Consider the following 21437-nt stretch of genomic DNA (forward strand, 5'->3'; position numbering starts at 1 on the left):
TATTTGGTGAGGGAGGTATTAGTTGGGTGAGCTATCAGGAGATATTGCAGCAAAGAAGGGCATCCGGAACTGGACAGAGGGCGGCCTTAAGCCATGTGACGTGTGTGAATGAACCAGGGTAGCAGTAGATTCTGCAAGGCACACAGCTGTGAAAAGTAGTGCAAGGGAAGAATCCCATTAAATTTTAGGAGCAAGTAACTGTGATACTATTTACAGGGTGGTTACAAGTTCTGTAGCACAGTCTTTCTGTGTGCAGTGTCAAAGGCTGCCTGGCTGTGTGTTGATGTTTTCATTCCTTCTCTAAAGGAAAATGCCACTTTGACAGAGTCAGTTGTCTAAGGAGGGGATGCTCAGGGCAAGATAATTACAGCCTTTTGTAGTCTGGGTTCAAGTGGTAGGAGGAATGTTTTCCAGTGCAGGAATCTGGTTGAGATTGGGCAAACTCAGTAACGTAAGAGATTCAGTCTTGAAGCAAGTCTTGGTAAGTGAACCTTTGATAAGGTGTAAGCGACCTCTTTGCCCAGGGAAGCAATCTCTTCTCATAGAAGAGCTATTTGCCCAGAGGAGCGAGCAGTTCAACTGACAAGTTGATAAGAATTTCCTGACATAAACAGTGAAGTTACTTATTATTTTATACCCTTATCGGGTGACCAATCTGTCCCAGTTTGCCAGGCATCGAGGGGGTTCTTGAGATGTAGCACTTTCCATTTTAAAACAAGGACAACAAATTAGTTAACTCTGATTTTTAAAACCAAGCTTAGTAATTTTGAGTGCTTGCTTAATGAAAGTAAATTTTCCTCTAAGATACTTGTGATATTTCCCAGTTTTATTGCCATGGCACAAAAACATATTTATAGATAACCTGAAAAAAAATTAAACTCCCTCCTTTTCTGGCCTAAAAAATCACTTCTTTTTTTTTTTGGTTTTTTTTTGGTACGCGGGCCTCTCCCGTTGTGGAGCACAGGCTCCGGACGCGCAGGCTCAGCGGCCATGGCTCACGGGCCCAGCCGCTCTGCGGCATGTGGGATCTTCCCGGACCGGGGCACGAACCTGTGTCCCCTGAATCGGCAGGCAGACTCTCAACCACTGCACCACCAGGGAAGCCCCAAAAGTCAATTCTTTAAAACAAACCATTTAATAGAAAGTATAGCAGGCTGAATAATACTCCTTTTTCCCCAGCCACCCCAGAGATGTTTGGATCCTAATCCCTAGAACCTGTGAATATGTTCCATTATATGGCAGAAGGGTCTTGACAGATGTGATTAAGTTCAGGATTTTGAGATGGGGAAATTATCCTTTATTATCTGGGTGGGCTTGATAGAATCACAGAAGTCCTTATAAGAGAGAGGCAGATGATCAGAGGAAGAAGCAATGTCACCCTGCAAACAGGAAGAGAAAAGGCTATATTGATGTGAGTCCATGGGCCAAGGAACGTGGGTGGCCTCTGGAAGCTGGAAAAGGCAAGAAAACAGATTCTCCCCTAAAGCCTCCAGAAGGACCAGTGCTGCTAACATCTTAATTGTAGCCCCATAAGACTCATTTTGGACTTCTGACCTCCGGAAGTGCAAGAGAATAAATTTGTGTGGTTTTAAGCTACTAAATGTGTGGTAATTTGTTACAACCCCAGAAGGAAACTAATACAGAAGGTATCTGGGAAATGAACAGCTGTACCATGTTCCCTTTAGTCATTATTTCTAGTCGCTTTTATGAGCAAAGCTTGTCTTACCTAGCAACAGTTGCTAAGTAAGTTAACAGTTTAATCTAGAGTCTAGGAGGGAGCAACTGCTTAAATCTTCCCAAATCCAGTGCCCAGACCTTATATGGCAGAGGCTTTCATTACCGTTCTTTACCATTAGGCACATAACCACTACCTAATCATGGCAAATCATTTAATCCTTGCAAGCCTCTAGCATTATCTTCAAACCTTGAACCTCTTCCAGCTTTCTCAAACGTCTAGCTTTCCTTAAAATTACTTTTTCTGATCCTTAGAGTGTTTTGACTGTACTTAGTAAAAGACAAATTTAATTATGATCAGAAATCCGAATTACACAAACTTTGTTTGCTGTGCTGTATGTAATAAGATAATTCCACCAGCCCCCTTTGGGGAAATCTTCAAACGGATCCATGAGTACAAGCCATTTAAGACACGCTTTTACACTCACAAAGATATACTGGGTAAGTGACTTTGCTGTTTTTCTTTGTTCTAATGTTTCATAGCATTATATGACATTCTTCCTGATGTGTAGACTTTGATCAGCCCTCCTGATCAAAGTTGCTTGTCCTGCAGGGGTGTCTGTTTGGCATGAGAAGAATGTGGGTTGAAATCCAGTTCTCCATTTCCCAGTTGTGTGCCTTGACAGTATGCTTAGTCTCTCAGTCTGTCTCCTTATATGTAAATAGGTATGTTAATACTTATCTTGCAGATTTGTCTTGAGGCTTTAATGAAATATTTGTACCTATTCTAAAGCCTGGCACATAATAGTAACTGAGAGTTCTTTTTGCCCTTCCTCATAATTGGGCACCTTCCATACACATACGAGAGGAAATATCTCTAAGTAATACCTTAATACATGGGTGAAAGAAACTATATTCTTTTTTTTAATACATCTTTATTGGAGTATAATGCTTCACAATGGTGTGTTAGTTCCTGCTGTATAACAAAGTGAATCAGCCGTACGTATACTTATATCCCCATATCCCCTCCCTCTTGCGTCTCCCTCCCACCCTCCCTATCCCACCCCTCTAGGTGGTCACAAAGCACCGAGCTGACCTCCCTGTGCTATGCGGCTGCTTCCCACTAGTTAATCTATTTTACATTTGGTAGTATATATCCGTCCATCCCACTCTCTCACCTCGTCCCAGCTTACCCTTCCCCCTCCCCGCCCCCGCCCTCAAGTCCATTCTCTATGTCTGCGTCTTTATTCCTGTCCTGACACTAGGTGCATCAGAACCATTTTTTTTTAGATTGCATATATATGCGTTAGCATATGGTAAAACTATATTAGTAGCTGGTGACATAAAAGTAGGTAGATCTGGGTAACAGAATATGTACTATATATACACTTATTTTTCTTCCTCTTTTAAATCCTTTTGTATTTTTAAAAATTTTTTATTGAAATATAGTTGATTTACCATGTTTCAGGTATATAGCAAAGTGATTCATTTTATATATATATATAAATATAAAAATTTATATAAATGTATTTTATATAAAATATATTTATATAAAATACATATTCTTTTATATAAATATATGTTCTTTTTCAGATTGTTTTCCATCATAGGTTATTACAAGATATTGAGTATAATTCCTTGTGCTATACAGTAGGTCCTTGTTTATCTATTTTATATATAGTAGTGTGTATCTGTTAATCCCGAATTCCCAATTTATCCCTCCCCCCCATATATACACTTCTAGTAAGCAAATCAAGTTGTAATTACAGGTTTCCTTCTCATCTCCGTCAGATTTTTCAGTCTGACTTTAAGCCTTAAAAGTGTTTTCCTAAGAACTCTCAAAATACTTCTCATATCCTCTCTTCCTTAATATGTTAAATTAGTGGTGATTAAATTTCACTCCTGATCTTTGAACATGTAAGAAGCTAGAGAATAGATGGTGTTTTGAAAAAGCTAAAATGTAGCGGGAGATCAAATTGGGATCATCCTCTAAAAATATCAATACCAAAACTGATAACTGATTTTAACTTTTAGTAACTGTTTAGTATGACTTATTAATTATTATCTCTATAATGATTTGACCTTTTACACCCAGAGCAGTGGATATCTATTCTTAATATGCTTTTATGGGTTGATTCCTTATGCCTCCTAGGATATCTGAATCCAAACATTAAGTGAATAAATTAAAGCATATTGAAATGTCTGTATCAATGCTAATGAGTATTGCATAGGGTAGTTCTCAACCCTGGCAGTGTCCTACAGAACTTTTAAATCCAAACACAGACTCATTGGATTTAATACTGTTACCGAGCTCTTGGGCGGCTCTGGCCGGGGAAGACGAGTCTCATGTGTCACTTCAGCTGGCGGTGGTGGCGAGCGCGGAGATGGCGGAGACTGTGCGACCACCCGGGTTTTGAAATGGCTGCTGACATTTCTGAATCCGGTGGGCATGATTGCAAAGGAGACCCGAGGAGCAATACCAAGTTAGATACAGATTACCCACTTCGAATCCTTTACTGCGGAGTCTATTCATTACCAACAGAGTACTGTGAATATATGTCTGATGTTGCTAAATGTCGACAATGGTTAGAGAAGAATTTTTCAAATGAGTTTGCAAAACTTACTGTAGAAAATTCACCCGAACGAGAAGCTGGAACAAGAAGTGAGGGTCAAGGAACAGCAGGGGAAGAGGAAGAGAAGAAACAAAAGAGAGGTGGAAGGGGTCAAACAAAACAAAAAAAGAAGACTACTACAGAAGGTTAGATAGCCAAAATTCCCAGAGCAAAGAAGAAATATGTAACAAGAGTGTGTGGCCTTGCAACTTTTGAAATCGATCTTGAAGAAGCACAAAGGATTTTTGCTCAGAAATTCTCCTGGGTGCCTCAGTAATAGGGGAGGATGAAATCAGCATTCAGGGAGACTTTACAGATGACATAAGTGATGTCATTCAGGAAAAATGGCCAGAAGTGGATGATAATAGCATTGAAGATCGTGGAGAAGTGAAGAAGCGATTTTGAAAATTTGTCTGTATTTAATGATCTGAACTGATTGTTGATATGGCCAAAGGGAAAGAGGTCTTTAAAATATATATATATTTTATATATATATATTTATCCTACAGTAAAACTGTAGCCTACCCTCACCCCTGGCATTTTCACTGTTCTGTACAAGGCTGCTTTTTTTTTTTTTTTTTTTTATTTCCAAAGTCTAATAAACAGGAGAGGGTGTCATGCTTGTGCATGAAATAGAATTTAGTCAAATAAAAAATTTTGGTCATTTGGTACTGAAGTTTTCTTTTTTCTTTTTTTTTTTTTTGCGGTATGCGGGCCTCTCACTGTTGTGGCCTCTCCCGTTGCGGAGCACAGGCTCCGGACGCGCAGGCTCAGCGACCATGGCTCACGGGCACTGCATGTGGGATCCTCCTGGACTGGGGCACGAACCCGCATCCCCTGCATCGGCAGGCGGACTCCCAACCACTGCGCCACCAGGGAAGCCCATGACCCACTTCTTGACATTATCCTAAAGATATAATGTCTGGCTTAAAACTGTGGTTGAGGGTGTTCTTCAGAGTGCTACTCATGATGTAAAAAAATTACAAATGATAAAGATGAACAATTGGGAAATGGTTAAAGAAATGATGGTTTGTCATATGGTAGAATATTTGCATATATTTTAAAATATTTTCTAGGAATACTTGGAATGTGTTTGATAGTGTTAAATAGGAGGTCAGACCCACAAATCCATTTTATACATTATTTTCATCATCGTTTTGAGTGGATAGGCATTCAGAGAGGCTGAGTTCTTTTTCTGGCTATAAATTTATGTGAGTAAAATTCTGCTAACCATTTGAAAATAATATACACCATTGCTCAATATAGTCTGGGAAATAGCAATTGAAATTTGTTTTCCTTACAAGAGAAACAGTGACAATGAATCTTAATGAGTACATTAAATGAATTTAAAATCTGTTTTTATAAAGGTCTTAAGTCAGGTGCTACAAACTGAAAAGAAGACTCATGGTATTTTAAATTGCTATAGACACCTTTAAGAAAGTTAGAACTCATTGTTTATTGCCATGCAAATTGCAATATTAAATGAATTAGTGGGTTTTAAAATAATTGAAATCTTAGAATGTATAATAAAGATACATTATCTTTAATCTTTAATATAAATTAAGAAAGTGAAATTCTGCATTAACTGTGAATTTATCTGATAAAGCAAATTTACCCATTAAAAAAAAATACTGTTACCGAGTCCAAACCTGTTCTGCTCACCATACAACAGGCCAGTGAATCAGGAGACTCAGGGCAAGGAATAACGACTTTATTTGGAAAGCCAGCAGACCCAGAAGATTGCAGACTAATGTCCTAGAGAACCATGGTACCCCATTCAGAAATCAGGCTTCTTTTATATTAAAGGGGGGGGGGGGGGGTGGTGGCTGGTTGTTGCAGACTTCTTGGTGCAGGAATCCTTTGTTCTTGCAGCTGTCTGGGTAGGTCAGGTCATGATGTTACTGTAACCTCCAGCAAGACAAATTTTATTCTCTGTTTTGCAACTTTTTATCTCTATATGAATGGGGAAGTGTTAACACCTTTAAAGGTCAGAACCTTGAGAATGGGCTATCCTGTAAATTTCAGGCTATAGGCAACATTCTTAACTCTAAGCAAAACAATAGAATACAAAGGTTAAAGTAAAAGAAACAGATCTAATATGGAGTCAGATTTGTTCTTCCCTATTACAATACTAATCCAACACAGACCCAGTAAATTAGAACCTTCAGAATCGGCCCTTAGCTTGTGGGGTTTTAAGTTTTAAAATATTTTTTACATATTTTAATAGTTTTTTATTTGGAAATAGTTGAAGACTGATAAGTTTTAAAAATAGAACAGAGAGTTCCCATCCAGCTTCTCTCATTGATGCCTTACATAATGCTGCTACACTGTCAAAACCAGGAAATTGGTGTTGGATCAATACTGTTAATTCACGTGCAGACCTTACATGTACTTTTTTTCTTTGGTGTGTAGTTTTATTTTACTTTTTTTTAATTTTACTTCCCCAGTTGCCTCCCTGTGGACTGGATCTAATACACAGTGCTGTGAGTTCCCTCTTAATCAGTTAGGGAAGAACTTACCCCTTTCATGGGTATCTTTAAAGACTGACATTTCCTGAAAGGATATATTTCTTAGATAACTCTAATAAATAACTCGATAACAGTGAAAAGGAAAGCCAAGAAACAGTCTGTGGATATTTGTGATTTCTTTTTTCTCTTCAAACACACAGATATTGGGACAGATATTCTGAATAAAGGAGAGCAGTTTCAAGAAGCTGTACTCAAAGAACGTATTGCAAAAGCAGAAGCTGACATATGGGCTAAGGTAAAGGAAGTTGGAAATCAACCTGAATGCATCTTTGTGGTTCTTTCACGTTTTGGATTTGTATGAAAGAGTGGAGTCAGGCAGAACCGACTTGAATGCTGGTGTCTGTGGGACCAGGGTAGCAAGTTCTTCAATTCCGTAGTCTTGGCATCTTCAAATGTAAAAGAGGAACAGTAATACTCACTCTGTAGGATTATTGAGAGAGTTCAATGAAATAACGTGCCCGGCACACAGTAGGTGCTAAGTAAGAAGTAGAAGTCATCAGGCACTTCCTTCTGTCTAAATTGCCCCTCTGTGTGGATGACTCCTGCCTGCTCCCTTTACTCTCATGGGATTAAAACCTTTTTAAAAAGACATTCTTGTTGTAGGTGTTTATTATTGCTTAATATTTAATATATAGTAGACCATTCGTTTGTGCAGTGTGTAATGCCCCTAAGTGCTTGTTTTTTCCAAATGCTGCGTCATAGCTGACTCTCCTTTTCACCCCCTCTCCCAGCTCCCCTTCGCTCCAAAGTCCTTGACACCTTGTCCGTGCGACTGCCGAGGGCCATGGAGGCAATTTGAGGGTCTTGGGGCTCATGGTCAGATCCCAGACACTTCAGCGAAGCAGAATCTCAATTCTCCAGCTCCCACTTCTTCCAGTTAGAGAGAAAATGCCATACGTGACTTTTAAAGAAAATTAGCGCTCCTTGAGAGCGGGACAACCCACAGTGCTAGAACATTATTTCTCGGTTTCTCTATAAAGTAAACATCATAGCAAAGAGTGTTGGAATTGCCCAGCATTAGTCCCAGCAAAAGCTTGGTATTAAAGTACTTCGAAAGTACAAAATGCTTCAGTGCAAAGGGTAATAGAAATAAAAATCTTACTAGACATATATCCTTATCAATAATAATAAAATTTAAATTGATTGTGAGCCATTAACTACCCTAACACAAGAGAATGCTTTTGTGAATAATGTACAATTTAAATATAAGTATAACAATATACAATTTAAATATAACTAATGTTCTGGGCATTCTCTTGAAATAAAATAATGAAACCTCTTCCTGAAGACCCTGATGCAGGGGATCTGGGATGGTACTCAGCCTCCCTTCTCAGTAATTTCAGGCTTCGTGCATTTTTCCACTTCTCTGTATTTTCCAGATTTTCTGCGATGAGCATACATGACTTTGATAGTCAATCAAGCAAGAAATAAAGTGCCAAAGAAAAAAGACAACCCAGCAGCCTGCAGTAAAGCTCTCCTTAGCAATTCCTGAAACAGTGATTTTAGCCACGGTTTGGGCCGTGTTAGGGCATCTCTGGCTGAGGCCTAGATTGCTATGGGAGGTTTGAGATGGGAACAGAGCCAGTAGTCAGGGGCCCCAGGGTGGTTGCTAGTTTTCATTAAACATGAAAACCTGATACATATTAATAAATGAACTCTTTCAAAGGCAGATGAACGCCAAAGAGAAGCAGTGAAGAAAGCCCTTGAAGAAGCAAATGACATGCACAAAATGAAAATCCAGATTCTGAAAGAGGAACATCAAAAAGATTTACAGGTTTTTATAGTGGCTTGTTTGTTGTCTTTTTAGCGGTACTTTAGTAAAAAGCTCTGGCATGTTCCATGGAGGTTGGTTGGGAGGCCCAGGATTTTCACAGAAGGTATGCTGGACTCCATGGCAACAGTGATGCATGGGTGCAAGAGAATCCCTTTGACATAATGAAGCATAATGAATGGCCTTTGATATAATGAACCCAAACCTTTATGGGGTTAAGGTATGAAGGAGGCACCCCTGCCTGCCGGACCCTACATCCCTTGCCACTGGCTCTCTTTCCTCCTCTCAGTCCCCTTCTTCTGGACCCTCAAACCTGTATGCACCACACTCCTTCCCACCTTGGGAACTTTGCCAGAATGTTCTTCCTGCACTTCATCAGACATCAGGCATCACTGGTCAAGGGAGACCTTACCTGATCAGCTCTGTCCTGCTACCCATACACTGTCCTTGTCACCCCGCCCTCTTTAACAGCATCACCACCTAGCACTGGCGTAAGTAAGTAGATTGGAGGATTGATTACTTGTTGAATATCTGATCGCCATCTGCCTGCAGCCTTCATAAAGGTGTGTCTGCCTCGCTACCACCCTTGTCCCGGTGCCAGCATGGTGCCTTGACTTTGTAAATGTGAAAACGGGCTGAAGAGAGGAAGCAGGCGCTTCTCTCCCTTCTCCTGAGCTCTCTGATTGCATCCTTTTTCCTAAGTTTGCATTTACCGCGATGCCAATAGGGACCTCTGTTTCTCAGGTATTTCCTGCAGGACCAGAGGTCACACAATGAGGGGAACTCTTTCCAGCCTGTAACTTGTTCCAGTACACGACTCTGGGTAGTCAGTAAACTGTCCAGGCAGAGACCCAGGGGTTCCTTACACAGTTCAGTCCCAAACTCTGCTCAAAGGAAAAAACAGAACTATTTTCACACGTGGGTCACGGGAGGGACAGGACAGGGCAGGGCACGATGCAGGTGTGATGATTCCTGGGCAGAGGCTGGAGGGAAAGTGGCAGAAGTGTGGACCCAGGTTTGGCCTAATTCAATAAGAACATAACGAATAAACAGTTCAGGGACCATGGGCCCTTTTGTCTCTCGTTTCAGCCGTGAGCACCTGCCATGTATCAGCTCTGTACCAGGCGAGATTAAATAGACTGTCCTCAGAAAACTTTCTGGCAGGAAAGGGACCCCCACCCCAGGGGTCCTAAGGGACGGTTGATCCTCCCTGCTTGGCTCCCGTGGCCATCCCTGATTTCACTTTGAAACGGGAGGAGCGTTTATAGCATGTCCAGATAGGCCTGCTGCTCAGCTAGCTGGGACCGGAACGGCCACACTGGTTCTTGAATAGTGAAATACTCCTCTATCAATTGATAAATCACCACTCCCCGGACCCCTAACACCTTCACTACCCTGGACCTCCCGCAGCCCAGCAATTTGAAGGGGCAACCGTTTCCATGGGTGTGGGCCTCTAGGACCCTGTCCTGTGCTGCAGCCAGAGGATCCACATTTTAAATATCACTCCTGGCATTAGGGTGTGATGAGGCAAGGGTAGCTTAGATGTGATGCCTGTTGCAAGGAGCTTGCCTTCTAGTCTTGCTCTAGGTAATTTGATGGTACCCCATATAGTCTTTGGGTTGAGTTGATGCACTTAGTGTTAAAATAGAAGAAGTCCTAAGAAAGTTTAAAGAGGGAGGTTGACCTTTCCAAATTATTCTAAGAAAGTCTCAGGGACTTTTTTTTTTATTATGATGATGAATGAGTGATTTGTCTAAGAGGGATGTGGAGGGTTGTTTCAGCTGTAGGGTCCCCAGACAGACATCACTATTGCTCCTCAAGGGGTGTCTCTGAACCACCTCCTTAGAGCCTACTTACCTGCAGATTCCTGGGCTCCACCTGACCTACAGAGTCATTGGCAGCGTATTTAACCAGCAGCCCATGTGATTCTCACATATATTAAAGTTTGATATAAGCACATATAAAGTCACACATATTCTCTCATATTAAAGTTTGAGATTACCCGTATAGAGAGCAGAAAACCAGGTTCTTCTAGAACCAAACAGCATTACATTCTGGGACGCAGGAATCACCAGGTATTGCTCTTCTGTGATGTTAAGAATTTGGGTGTCAGATGTTTGCTGTTAAATAAAATTTCCAGGTCTTGGCCAATGGACAGATAGGATTTTGAAACGGTGCTAATATTATCTTATTCAAATACAATAATATTAAAAAGTAAATAATAAAATGGAAGCTAAGGGAAAATGAGAGTAGGAAATAGAATGAAGTCAGGTGTGAATCCGAAACTTAGAAATGTCTGTATGCCACAAGGTCCTGTGCAGTTACCATAGCTGGCCCTTGAGCTTTCTGACAGTCAATGCACAGAGGAGAGTGCTATGAATCACCATGTCCATGAGGTAAAAACAAATCCGGTACTCAGATGGCCCAGATCTTCCTCCATGTGATACCTGAGAGAAACTTCTCATGAGGGAGGCATTGTGTAATAAAGGAAGGTCTGTCAAACATCTGCACAGTAAAGAGGATGGATTTCATGAGGCTGTCTCTTATCTCCAGGTAGAGGCTGATTCACTCAAAATGCATTTCAGTAAAAGTAATTTAACTGGAAGGCTTTCCATTGAGTAAGAACACCACCAAACAGTAGGTCAGTGAATTATTTTTTCGTAGCTTTAAATAGGTATTGGACATGCTGTATGAGGCAGTAAAATGATTTTGGTTTTACTAAACCATTACATAAAAGAGGGACAGGGTTTAATTCTCTGAATCCTTGTTCAGAACCCAGTCAAAATAAAGGGCTGGTGTGTCATTTTTAAATTCCGTGATTCAAATAGAAATGTATTATGATAATACATCTATCTAAGGTTCAACCATTCAGCAATCTCAGTTACTGAAAATGTACTTGAAAACCCAGAAATAATCCCTAAGAAGTTAAAATATCCCCTAAGACGTTAAACAACGGCCTCTGACTACAACATAGACACTCAGGCTTATTACCTGTAGCAGAACCTTCCATTCCCTGCTCAGTGATTGTCTCTGGGAGATAGGGAGGAGGAGGGAGGGAGGAACCTCACTGTCTTATAAGCCTGGATGGCGTTTCTGGAAGGAAAATAAACTGATGAATCTCTGGAAAGACCCCAGCATCACAGCCAGCAATGAAGCGAGAAGCTGGTGGGCGAGAATCCTGCTTTTGTTCCACTGACTCACTCTGTGAAATAACTTATTTTCTTTTGTTTTTATTCTTTTTTTTTTGCGGTACGCGGGCCTCTCACTGTTGTGGCCTCTCCCGTTGCGGAGCACAGGCTCCGGATGCGCAGGCTCAGCGGCCATGGCTCACGGGCCCAGCCGCTCCGCGGCACGTGGGATCCTCCCGGACCGGGGCACGAACCCGCGTCCCCTGCATCGGCAGGCGAACTCCCAACCACTGCGCCACCAGGGAAGCCCCTGTTCTTTTTTTTTTTAAAAAATTTTTGTTTAATATTGGAGCAGAGTTGATTTACAATGTCGTGTTAGTTTCAGGTGTACAACAAAGTGATTCAGTTATACATATACATGTTTCTGTACTTTATCAAGTCCTTTTCCCATTTAGGTTATCACAGAATATTGAGCACCTTTATTTCTTTATGTTCTCTCTTATCCCTGAAACAGATACAAACTGACCTTTAAATGAAAGTTTTGAAACTCCTGGATGGAATTAATTGCCCCTCCTTTCTGGCATGTGTTTCTGTTAAACCACTGGTTGCAGGATGGGGTCTGCGTCTCCTCTGCTAGGCAGCGAGTCCCGAGGCGGATTCCAGCCTCCTTCTGTCTGTAGCATGGGGCCTAGCACTGTGCCTGTCACACCGTGCTGTCAGTGGACATTTCCAGGGATACAGGGTTTTCCTTGGGAGCCTGTTTCCCTCAGGTCCTGGTTTGGCAAGTGCCTCCTCTTTTTACTTGGCTGAAGCCTCCACAGGTCCTTCTGCCTTGGCGCAGTGGAGCCCTTGCTCCCATCCCCTTTGTCAACGAGGAAGAGCCCCTCAGCTCAAATGAGCTGGAATGCTCCAGAACGACAGTGGGGACTGGCAGGCAGCTTCCTGTGACTGCGTTCGTGTGCGGTGCTTGCTGCCCGGGCCTCAGGTGTCCTCCTACCCAGGAGACTCTCATAGTCATTATTTCTGCCATTTTCCAGGACTGACTTCCTAAAGCAGTATCATGTTCTGTATTTCTAATCATGGATAAAGGTAATAGGACACTATAGAATATTTGGACAATCAAGAAAAAATACCTGTGACCCAATTACTTTTCTTTTTGCAATTCCTTTCCAATATTATCTATATACGTATTTTATGCTAGCTTGTGCATTTCTGATTTTACTTAACATCATTATAAATGAAACTTTTCCATATAGTATACACTCTTCTTTATTTTTTCCTTTTAATAGCCATGTAATATTCCATGGTATGGATATACCATTCCAGTTTTTTTTCTTTTTCCATTTTTTTCTGTATTCCTTTACTTTTTTTAAAAAAATATTTTTTTATTGAATGAAAGACTTTAAATTCTGTGGTGCTTTACAATATTCAGAAGTTTCACACACATGATTTCATACAACCCCATAATCCCCTTTTTTCCCCACCCCCTGTATTGCCCCTCCCCCTTCCCTCTCCCCACTGGTAAACATTAGTTAGATCTATATCTGTGAGCCTGCTTCTTTTTTAAATACACTCTTCTTTTAAATCATTAGGCTTAACTGGTGTACATTCCATCGGGCAGATGAATTATGATTTGAATAACGTTTTTAAACATCAAAGCTGAAACACCTAAACCTAGTTTTTCTGTTGCTTAAGGAAATGGTATCTAAGACCAAGATCGAGTTGCATCAAAACATGGAGGAAGAACTACAGCGAGAACACCTGGCTGCCGAGCGACGCATGGTCCACAGGATCCAGAGGATCATGATGGAGTGCCACCAGGAGAAAGTCCAGGCCGTGGAAGAAGCCCGGGCCCAGGAGAGGCACATAGCCCAGGAGGAGATCCAGGCCCAGGGAAGGTACTCCAGGGGGCACCTCTGCAAATCAGTGTCTTACTCTGTCAGAATCAACTTGGAGAAAGGGATAAGGTTGAAGCACATAGGTGGATATTTCCCAGCTTTTGTGTTTTTACATTTTTTTTAAATTTACTTATTTTTTATTTTTAATTTTGGCTGCATTGGGTCTCTGTTGCTGTGCGCGGGCTTTCTCTGATTGTGGTGAGCAGGGGCTACTCTTTAATGTGGCACGTGGGCTTCTCATTGCAGTGGCTTCTCTTGTGGAGCACAAGCTCTAGGCGCATGGGCTTCAGTAGTTGTGGTTTGCAGGCTCTAGAGCGCAGGCTCAGTAGTTGTGGCACACGGGCTCAGTTGCTCCGCGGCATGTGGGATCTTCGCGGGCCAGAGATCGAACCCGTGTCCCCTGCATTGGCAGGCAGATTCTTAACCACTGCACCACCAAGGAAGTCCTGTTCTTACATTTTTATTATGGAATATATCAAACATAGAGAACAATATATAGTGTATTGTAGAATATGTGTGTGTGTGTGTGCACGTGTGTGTGTGTGTGTGGTTTAAAGAAAAATAACACGAATACTCAAGGGCCTACCAGCCATCTGAAGGGATTAAAAAGTCCCATGTTCTTCCTCAACTACACTTCCTTCCTTTCCCCCCTCTTGCGAGATAACCACTATTCTAAAAATTGTGTTTTTCATTCTATATCTCCAGTTTTAGGGACAGAGAGGAATCAAGAAATACTTTTCCACAGACACATATAAGTCAGTCTTCACATTCTCTAGCCCATACCATACACTACTGTGGATGGGTTACTTTTGGTCTTTTTCTTATTACACAAGTCACAATGCTGTAAACGAAGTTGATCTTATGGAAATATAGAGAGCAAAAATTGCAAAGTCCCAACTCACTGCTTCCTACCCCGTCCCTGTCTCCCAGAGACAATCATTTTAAAGAACGGGGTCTGTATCCTTCTGTGCCCTTTTGATGTATTTACAGCCTTATATATGTGCATAATCTGAAATAATTTTTACATAAATTGGATCATATATATATGTGTGAAAAATACCAAAGGAACCATTTTATAATATGTAATGAACATTTGATGGAATTGGCCGGTTTGAACAGGACAGCAGTCCGGAGCCCTAGTGGCCAAGAGAGAACCTCGGTTTCCAGGTGTTCAGAGACCTGACCAAGCTCATGTAGCTGAAGCAGCAGGACCAAAACTGAAACCTTTGTACTCCACCTCCTGGGCTGGGACTTGTCTCTTGCTTTGCTGCTTGAGTTAACAAATCTATTTGTATATAATTAATGGGTAAAATCGTCCTTGTTAGAACTGTTTAGAATAGGGCCAAGGGTAAAATTCTGTAGGGGGTGCAGATAAATAGGAATGAAGCCTGCAGCCGCGGCTTCTTCGGTGGTCCCCCCTTCTTACGCAGGCTGTAAGTCACTGTGAGGCAGAGGAGGAAGAGGAAAGAGGATTTCAGGAGAAAGTTAGAGAAGGCGGTAACTCCTGAGTGAGTTGTGTTCCAAAGCAGTGGAAGGTGGCTCTCCTCTCCCTCTGCTTCCCACCCTCCATCTGCAGGAGCTCTGTCCATCCTGAAGAAGCCTCTGGGTCCTCTCTTCACACACACCGGCAGCCTCCTGCTTCCTCCTTCCCTCTTTCGCTTTTGTCCCCCTTTGCTCGTTTCCTCTGTTAGGTTCAACAGCCACCTTTCATTAAGCCAGTTGACTAAGATTAGGGAACTGCCATGCCTGTTATTTAAGTATATCCATCTAGAATGTCCATTTTGTTATTGATGTGTTCCAAGTGCCTGGCGGAGAACCTAGCTCATGGTGGGTGTTCTTTAAATAGTTATCAAAGTTTCAAGCTTGTTCCAGTCAGCTGAACCCACTTTGCAGCACACCAGGTCTTGTTTCGAGACATTGCTAGATTCCAGCGTTCTTTAGAGCATTTGCAGAAATTAATATATGGAGAAGGGCCACTGTTGAGAATTCCACTGTGGATCTCTTACTTGGCTATAAACTTTCACTCAAGACTTCAGAATACTTACATATTGTGACAAATTTGTCAAATGCTCAGAAAACTTTCTTTGTGGGTTGAGGTGATTGAGTTCTAAACAGATTATCTAGGAGACGCTGTACTCTTTCTCTTAAAGGTAAAAAAAAGAAAAAAGAAATAAACATCTTGCTCGGAAAGGTTCTAAGTATTTACTTGCCCAAGGCAAAGGCATGACTGAAGTGACTGCTCAGGAATGTGTGTGGTGATGGCTGTAATTCCTGGTGACAGCTGCCCTTTATTCCACACTAGAACATGCAAGGCCCTTTGTATGCTTCTCATTGAATCCTCATATCCCTTCCTGAGGGATTCAGTCATCTTTCGTATCTTTGGATGAACATACTGAGTCTTAGAGAGAGACTAAGCAACTGCCCAAGGTCACCTGGAGAAGATACAAACCCTGGTGTGTATGATACCGAAGCTTGTGACCTTCCCTTACGCCACCCTGCTCACTTCACCAGGGTTCCTCAAGTGCCTTCTGGGGCTGTGGTTCTGAGCTCGGGCACTGAGGAATAAGGCTCTTGCCTCAACATTATGTGAAGTAACTAAAGCACAGCTGTCCCCTTTGAGCAAGACTAGAGGGACTTGTGCAAAGAACACATGGGTGCTGGAGGAGTTCTCGGTCCTGGAAAGATCAAGCAAAGAGTGTGTGGGCTGTGTGGTGAGATGGGTTTCTTGGAGGAAGTTAGTCTTGGTTTGGGCCCTAGAGAGAAGGGAGGAGGTCCCATTTGTGAAGGACTGAAAAGAGTGGGGACAGCATGAGCAAACACATGAAGGGGAAGGTGGGGAGTTTAACGAGGCGGAGCTACGGGAAGTTGGGAGCATTAATACCCCAGAGATATAAACGCGCTGCTGAAGGTTGGACTCTGGAGATGCCTCCTCTCCTCCCCATCCCGTCTGATGTCTACCGCCCCAGCTTGGATAGCACTAATCCTCCCGCAGACCAGGTGCAGTAGGTTCCCAGCGTCTCGGGTGGAACATCAGAATATATTTTCCTTATAAGCACACTGGTTATGGCTAATTAAAATAGTGCTAAGAGCCCTGTAGTTCAAGTGAAATAGCTCATTGTGGGCTCACCTGGCAAATGATCTGCTACGTTCAGTGTTTCTCCAAACATTGGATGCACAAATGAATTTTGGAAACAGATCCCTGCGTAACTTAGGAATTGCCTATGGAGAAATGAAGTGTTGGTTTTTGCTGTACCAACACTGGGAAAATAACTGGCGAAAGTTGGAAAGGACATTTAAAAAAATATCAGATCCCTTTAAGCGAGAACAGATTTTGGTAGTAAGGAGTTTAAAGGGGGCTGTCATGGAGGGTGGGAGCTGGTGTCATCTAAGGTACACTTTGAGCAGATGTACCTGAGATCAGCTCTGGTGGAGCTTTTTAGTCAGCCCCTTAGATGGACACCTCCTCTGTGTGGGTCCAGAGAAAACCAGGCTGACCTAGTAGGAAGCTCACACCTGCTTGTGATGGAGCCGTGGTTCTGGAGAAGGGGTGTAACTTCCTCCTTGGGGATTTGGGGCCGGCTCAAGGAAATGCCTTCCAGTGCCTTCTGATCTAAGCCCCATGGGCTCTGATCATCATCTCCACAATCTCACCAACATCCTAAAGTTATAAATCATCAGCCTGAATCCTAAGGTTGTGTAGACGTACCTTCTGAACACTATCTATGCCTCTATTGTCCTGTGACCTGGGCTGAGAATCAGGAACTTGGTTTTGATTCCTCTTCTTTCTGTAGCCCCTAAATCCTAGCAATAATGGATTCTGGCACTTGTGACTTTGTAATATTTCTTGGATTTCCCCCTTTCTCTCCTTCTTCCTATCCCTTTCTCTTTCATCATTAATTTAGATCATTGTACACTCAGAATGTTACAAAGTAGTACAAATTGGTCTCTCTACTTCACCCAACTCGGATTCAGTTTACCTGATATTATCAGAATAACAATTCTAAAATGTTATTTTCAGTGTGTTGCCCTCCTGATAAGAAATGTATAGTGATCTCTTATGCTATTGAAGCAGGCAATGTTTTCTACTGAAGGGCAGGAACTCTCCGATTTGCTCCATTGTGTGACATTGAACAATAACTGTCTCCCCAAGCCTCACTTTCTTCACCTGTTACACGGGAATAATAAGAGGTAATAAATACAAATAGAACCGGCTTCAGTGGGTGAAAATTAAATGAGATATAGTGCATGTAAATTGCTTAGCACAGTCCCTGGGACACAGTAAGTACTCAATAAATGGTGACCCTTTTTATTAATAACGGATATAGCCTAGTTGGTGGGAGAGGGAATGAGAAAAATAGCATAGCAGCTGGAGAGGCTCAGGACAAATGATGTTTACCTCCAGATTGGGAAAATCTGTCAGGTTTGAAAGTCAAGTTGAAAGAATCAGAGACAATGAGAAAACTGCACCTTGGAGGTAGAAGCTGGGGTAAGTCTTGGAAGGGCTGTATTAGACTAGGAGGCAGAGAGGGGAGGGTTTTTATTAACAATCATAAATACTCGAATTCAACATTTGTAGGTTTTTAAATCCTCAAATCTTTAGAGGTTCTATTCCAACTAGGTGTCAGGAGATATCCACCAGAAGTGTATCTCAGTGGCTAAGAGATTTGCCCTGAACCCAGACTGCCTGGGTTGTAGCACTTGTTTTGCCACTTTTTCTAATTAAGTGAAATTGAGCAAGTTGCTTGACCTCTCTGAGCCACAGTTCCTCATCTGTAAAATAGGCCTCATAGACTGAACTGCCTCATAGACTTGTTTGAGTAATCCTTGAGTTAATATATTAACCATTGAGTTACTGTTGAGTTTATAGTTGGCTGCTATAAATTCTATATAATTGTATACATTATAACCAGAGGCCTACGAATTCATTCAGCAATGGTTCTCAAAGTATGGTCCCAGACCCTTTCAGCAGGTCCCCAAGGTCAAAGCTGTTTTCTTAATAATACTAAGATGTGATTTGCCTTTTCACTCTATCTCATGAGTATGTAGTGGTGTTTTCCAGGGTTTTATGTGTGATATCTCAACAGATTGAAATGAAATGAAAATCTAGCTTTTTTTTCTATTAAGCCAGACAGTAAAGAGTTTTGCCACAAATGTAAAATGATGCCGCTTTTCTCACCAAAAGTTTTTTATTTTTTTAATTTTTATTATTTATTTATTTTTATTTTTGGCTGGGTTGGGTCTTCGTTTTTGTGCAAGGGCTTTCTCTAGTTGTGGCAAGCGGGGGCCACTCTTCATCGCGGTGCGCGGGCCTCTCACTGTCGTGGCCTCTCTTGTTGCGGAGCACAGGCTCCAGACGCACAGGCTCAGTAGTTGTGGCTCACGGGCTTAGTTGCTCCGCGGCATGTGGGATCTTCCCAGACCAGGGCTCGAACCCATCTCTCCTGCATTAGCAGGCAGATTTTCAACCACTGCACCACCAGGGAAGCCCTCACCAAAAGTTTTTTGATTTAGAAAAAATATTTTTCCTACGAGGTAAGTGTTTTATGTTAATGTTTAATGGATTTATCGATACTTCACATGAATTTATAAATGTTTGTTAAATGTCTGACATTTAACTTTTAAAACTGTTAGGGTCACTAGATATAACCCATATGAACAAAAGTTCTTTGAGTTTCTTGGTCATTTTAAGAGTGAAAAGTGATCTTGAGACCAAAAAGTTTGAGACTTCTGTCTTAGAGTATTGCTCAGATAGAATCAAGAATAGGGCTAAACTCACCCTGTGAGACAGTTTCCTCCCCTCTGGCTATAGGTGAGTAGCTAGGTTGATATATAGAAATACTTTCTCTAGGGGTTTGGAAATCTGAGCCTATTTCTTCATTTTTTTTTTAGAACTCTGCATTCATATTTTTCTGACTACAGTGGACTCGAGTCCCTAAAGTTAGCGTTAGACGCTAGACTAGTGGCCTCGCCCTAGCCCACAGTGGGGAAATCAATGTGCACCTTGCCTGCTCTGAAAAATATTTTTTTATTGTTAACATCTAATCAAAGCTCATCTCTACCAGCCTGTCTCAGACTGGTGACTCATGTAAACCATGAAAGCATTTCTCCTACATCTGCGGTGAAAGACAAAATCTTTTTTTTTGGTGGCTAATCCATCTAACTATTAATATTCAACCCTTGTTCCTTTCTGTAGAAAGGCCATGGAGGAACTTTTGAGAGCTGGTGTCACAGTTATGAAGGATCAAAAGAACAGTGTGAGCCAACTGATAAAGGAAAAAGAACATGAAATGAACGTCTACTATTGCATGGCTCAGAAACAGAAGCAAGAAGAGGTTCAGAAAGTGCTTCAAGAAGCGGAGAAAACACATCAGGCCACGCTTGGAAATGTGATGGACAAACTGCTTAACACTCAGGGGGAGCTGCTGTCTATGGCGAAGCAACTGGAAATCATGACAAATTGGAAAGATTTCCTGGAGGAGGAGTTACAGGAAACCAGGGTAGCGTTTCAAAAATACATCAATTATACGTTTCCGAAGCTCTCACCGGGACATGCAGATTTTATTCTGCCAGAAAGAAAGAAAATACCTTCCAGTCTTATTACTCAGGAGAGCCAAGCAACTCTTGATTAGAAGTCTTCATCTGAAATGGCACTACAAAAGACATTGTTCTAAAGACTAAATAAATCCACTCAAAAACCATTTATTGATCCCCGGTTATGTGCAGCGGACTAGTGAGCTGTGAGCATTTTGATGGAAAACCAAAATATGCAAAAGCACATTCCAGGCTGCGATGAGGTTCCAAGTCTGATGGAGGAGAGATAACAGTGAGAGGGGTCAAAACTGACTAGGAGGGAAAAAGATTTCTTGGAAGTCTAAACATACTTCTGTATCTGGCTTTACTCACGTTTACATCAGACATTTAACTATTTTAGTATTTGTTGCAGTTAAAAAACAGTAAAGGGACATGTTCTTAGATGGTTTCCCTTGTGGAGAGGTGTGTCTAGTAATCCAGTATGTCTAGCTATCTAGTCTAAAGATTATTATTTTGTGAACTGCAGTAGCTTTGTAGGAAAAAAAGCAGTGTTTCTCAGATTCAATAGGATAAAACTTAAATTCTGGGAAGCCTATATAAAATAATTCAGAAAGGACTCTCTTATATTTGCCATTTGTGAAAGAAAAATATGTCTTTAGAGGTCAGATTCCTTGCCTCAGGGATGGGGAGTCCCCTTATGTTTATACCCAAGCCCAGGAGTGCTTGGAACTCATCTCCTTTAGGTCAAAATGCAGAAAAGCATTCTGTACCGCAATGCTCAGGGCCAACAAATGTCAACATCTACTGAATTAAAATGGAAGAAAACCCAAGCCATAAAGACTGCTCCAAAAAATCTATCCACTTTAATGTAGCATCCTTAAATTATTAATCACCAACTTATATTGGTGGCTTTAAAATTAAGTACCTGGAAAGCCGTTTTCAGTAAATTAAAAAGTGCTACTGTCAAGCACCAGTGGATTTGTTTACATTGACTGGTCTGGGATTTCCTAATGATAAAAGTAGTGATTTGTTTACAACTACATAATGGACTACACTCTCCTAGGGCTTAGCTTCCTGATTCTGCAGGACTACTGCGGTCCATACTAATCGATTGCCTAGGGGCTGGAAGTCAGAACATTTATACAGTACTTTACACTGCCTTTTCCAGCACGTTCTTCTCATAGCAGTCAATGGGATAAGCAGGACAGGGGTGGTTGCTAGCCCATTTTGACAAATGATAACATGAAAACTACTATGTACGTATTTACATGCGTGAAGTACTTTTTTTAAGTTGA

At 41.6% G+C, this 21437-nt stretch overlaps 1 protein-coding gene and 1 pseudogene across 1 annotated transcript; both read left to right on the forward strand.

Annotated features, from left to right (window-relative positions):
• The first annotated feature begins 1788 nt into the window (after window positions 1-1788).
• On the forward strand, window positions 1789-20309 carry CUNH6orf163 (chromosome unknown C6orf163 homolog). The gene is made up of 5 exons (XM_029223294.1): window positions 1789-2175; window positions 6955-7049; window positions 8481-8588; window positions 13409-13611; window positions 19805-20309. Exons 1-5 carry the CDS (start codon window positions 2028-2030, stop codon window positions 20238-20240), a joined length of 990 nt encoding a protein of 329 aa, XP_029079127.1. The 5' UTR covers window positions 1789-2027; the 3' UTR covers window positions 20241-20309.
• On the forward strand, window positions 3918-4743 carry LOC114895763 (annotated as a pseudogene).
• Window positions 20310-21437: the final 1128 nt, after the last annotated feature.

This window comes from Monodon monoceros, unplaced genomic scaffold (genome assembly GCF_005190385.1).
Source record: "Monodon monoceros isolate NGI ecotype Baffin Bay Population unplaced genomic scaffold, NGI_Narwhal_1 Super_Scaffold_15, whole genome shotgun sequence".
In the NCBI taxonomy this organism is placed as follows: Eukaryota; Metazoa; Chordata; class Mammalia; order Artiodactyla; family Monodontidae; genus Monodon; species Monodon monoceros.

What these genes read in the sequence shown, in the direction of transcription:
- CUNH6orf163 (XM_029223294.1), top strand. Translation starts at nt 2,028, where the DNA reads ATGATCAGAAATCCGAATTACACAAACTTTGTTTGCTGTGCTGTATGT. An exon ending in AAGCTGACATATGGGCTAAG is followed by an intron (nt 7,050 to 8,480) that starts GTAAAGGAAGTT and finishes ACTCTTTCAAAG; the next exon opens with GCAGATGAACGCCAAAGAGA. An exon ending in GAGATCCAGGCCCAGGGAAG is followed by an intron (nt 13,612 to 19,804) that starts GTACTCCAGGGG and finishes TCCTTTCTGTAG; the next exon opens with AAAGGCCATGGAGGAACTTT.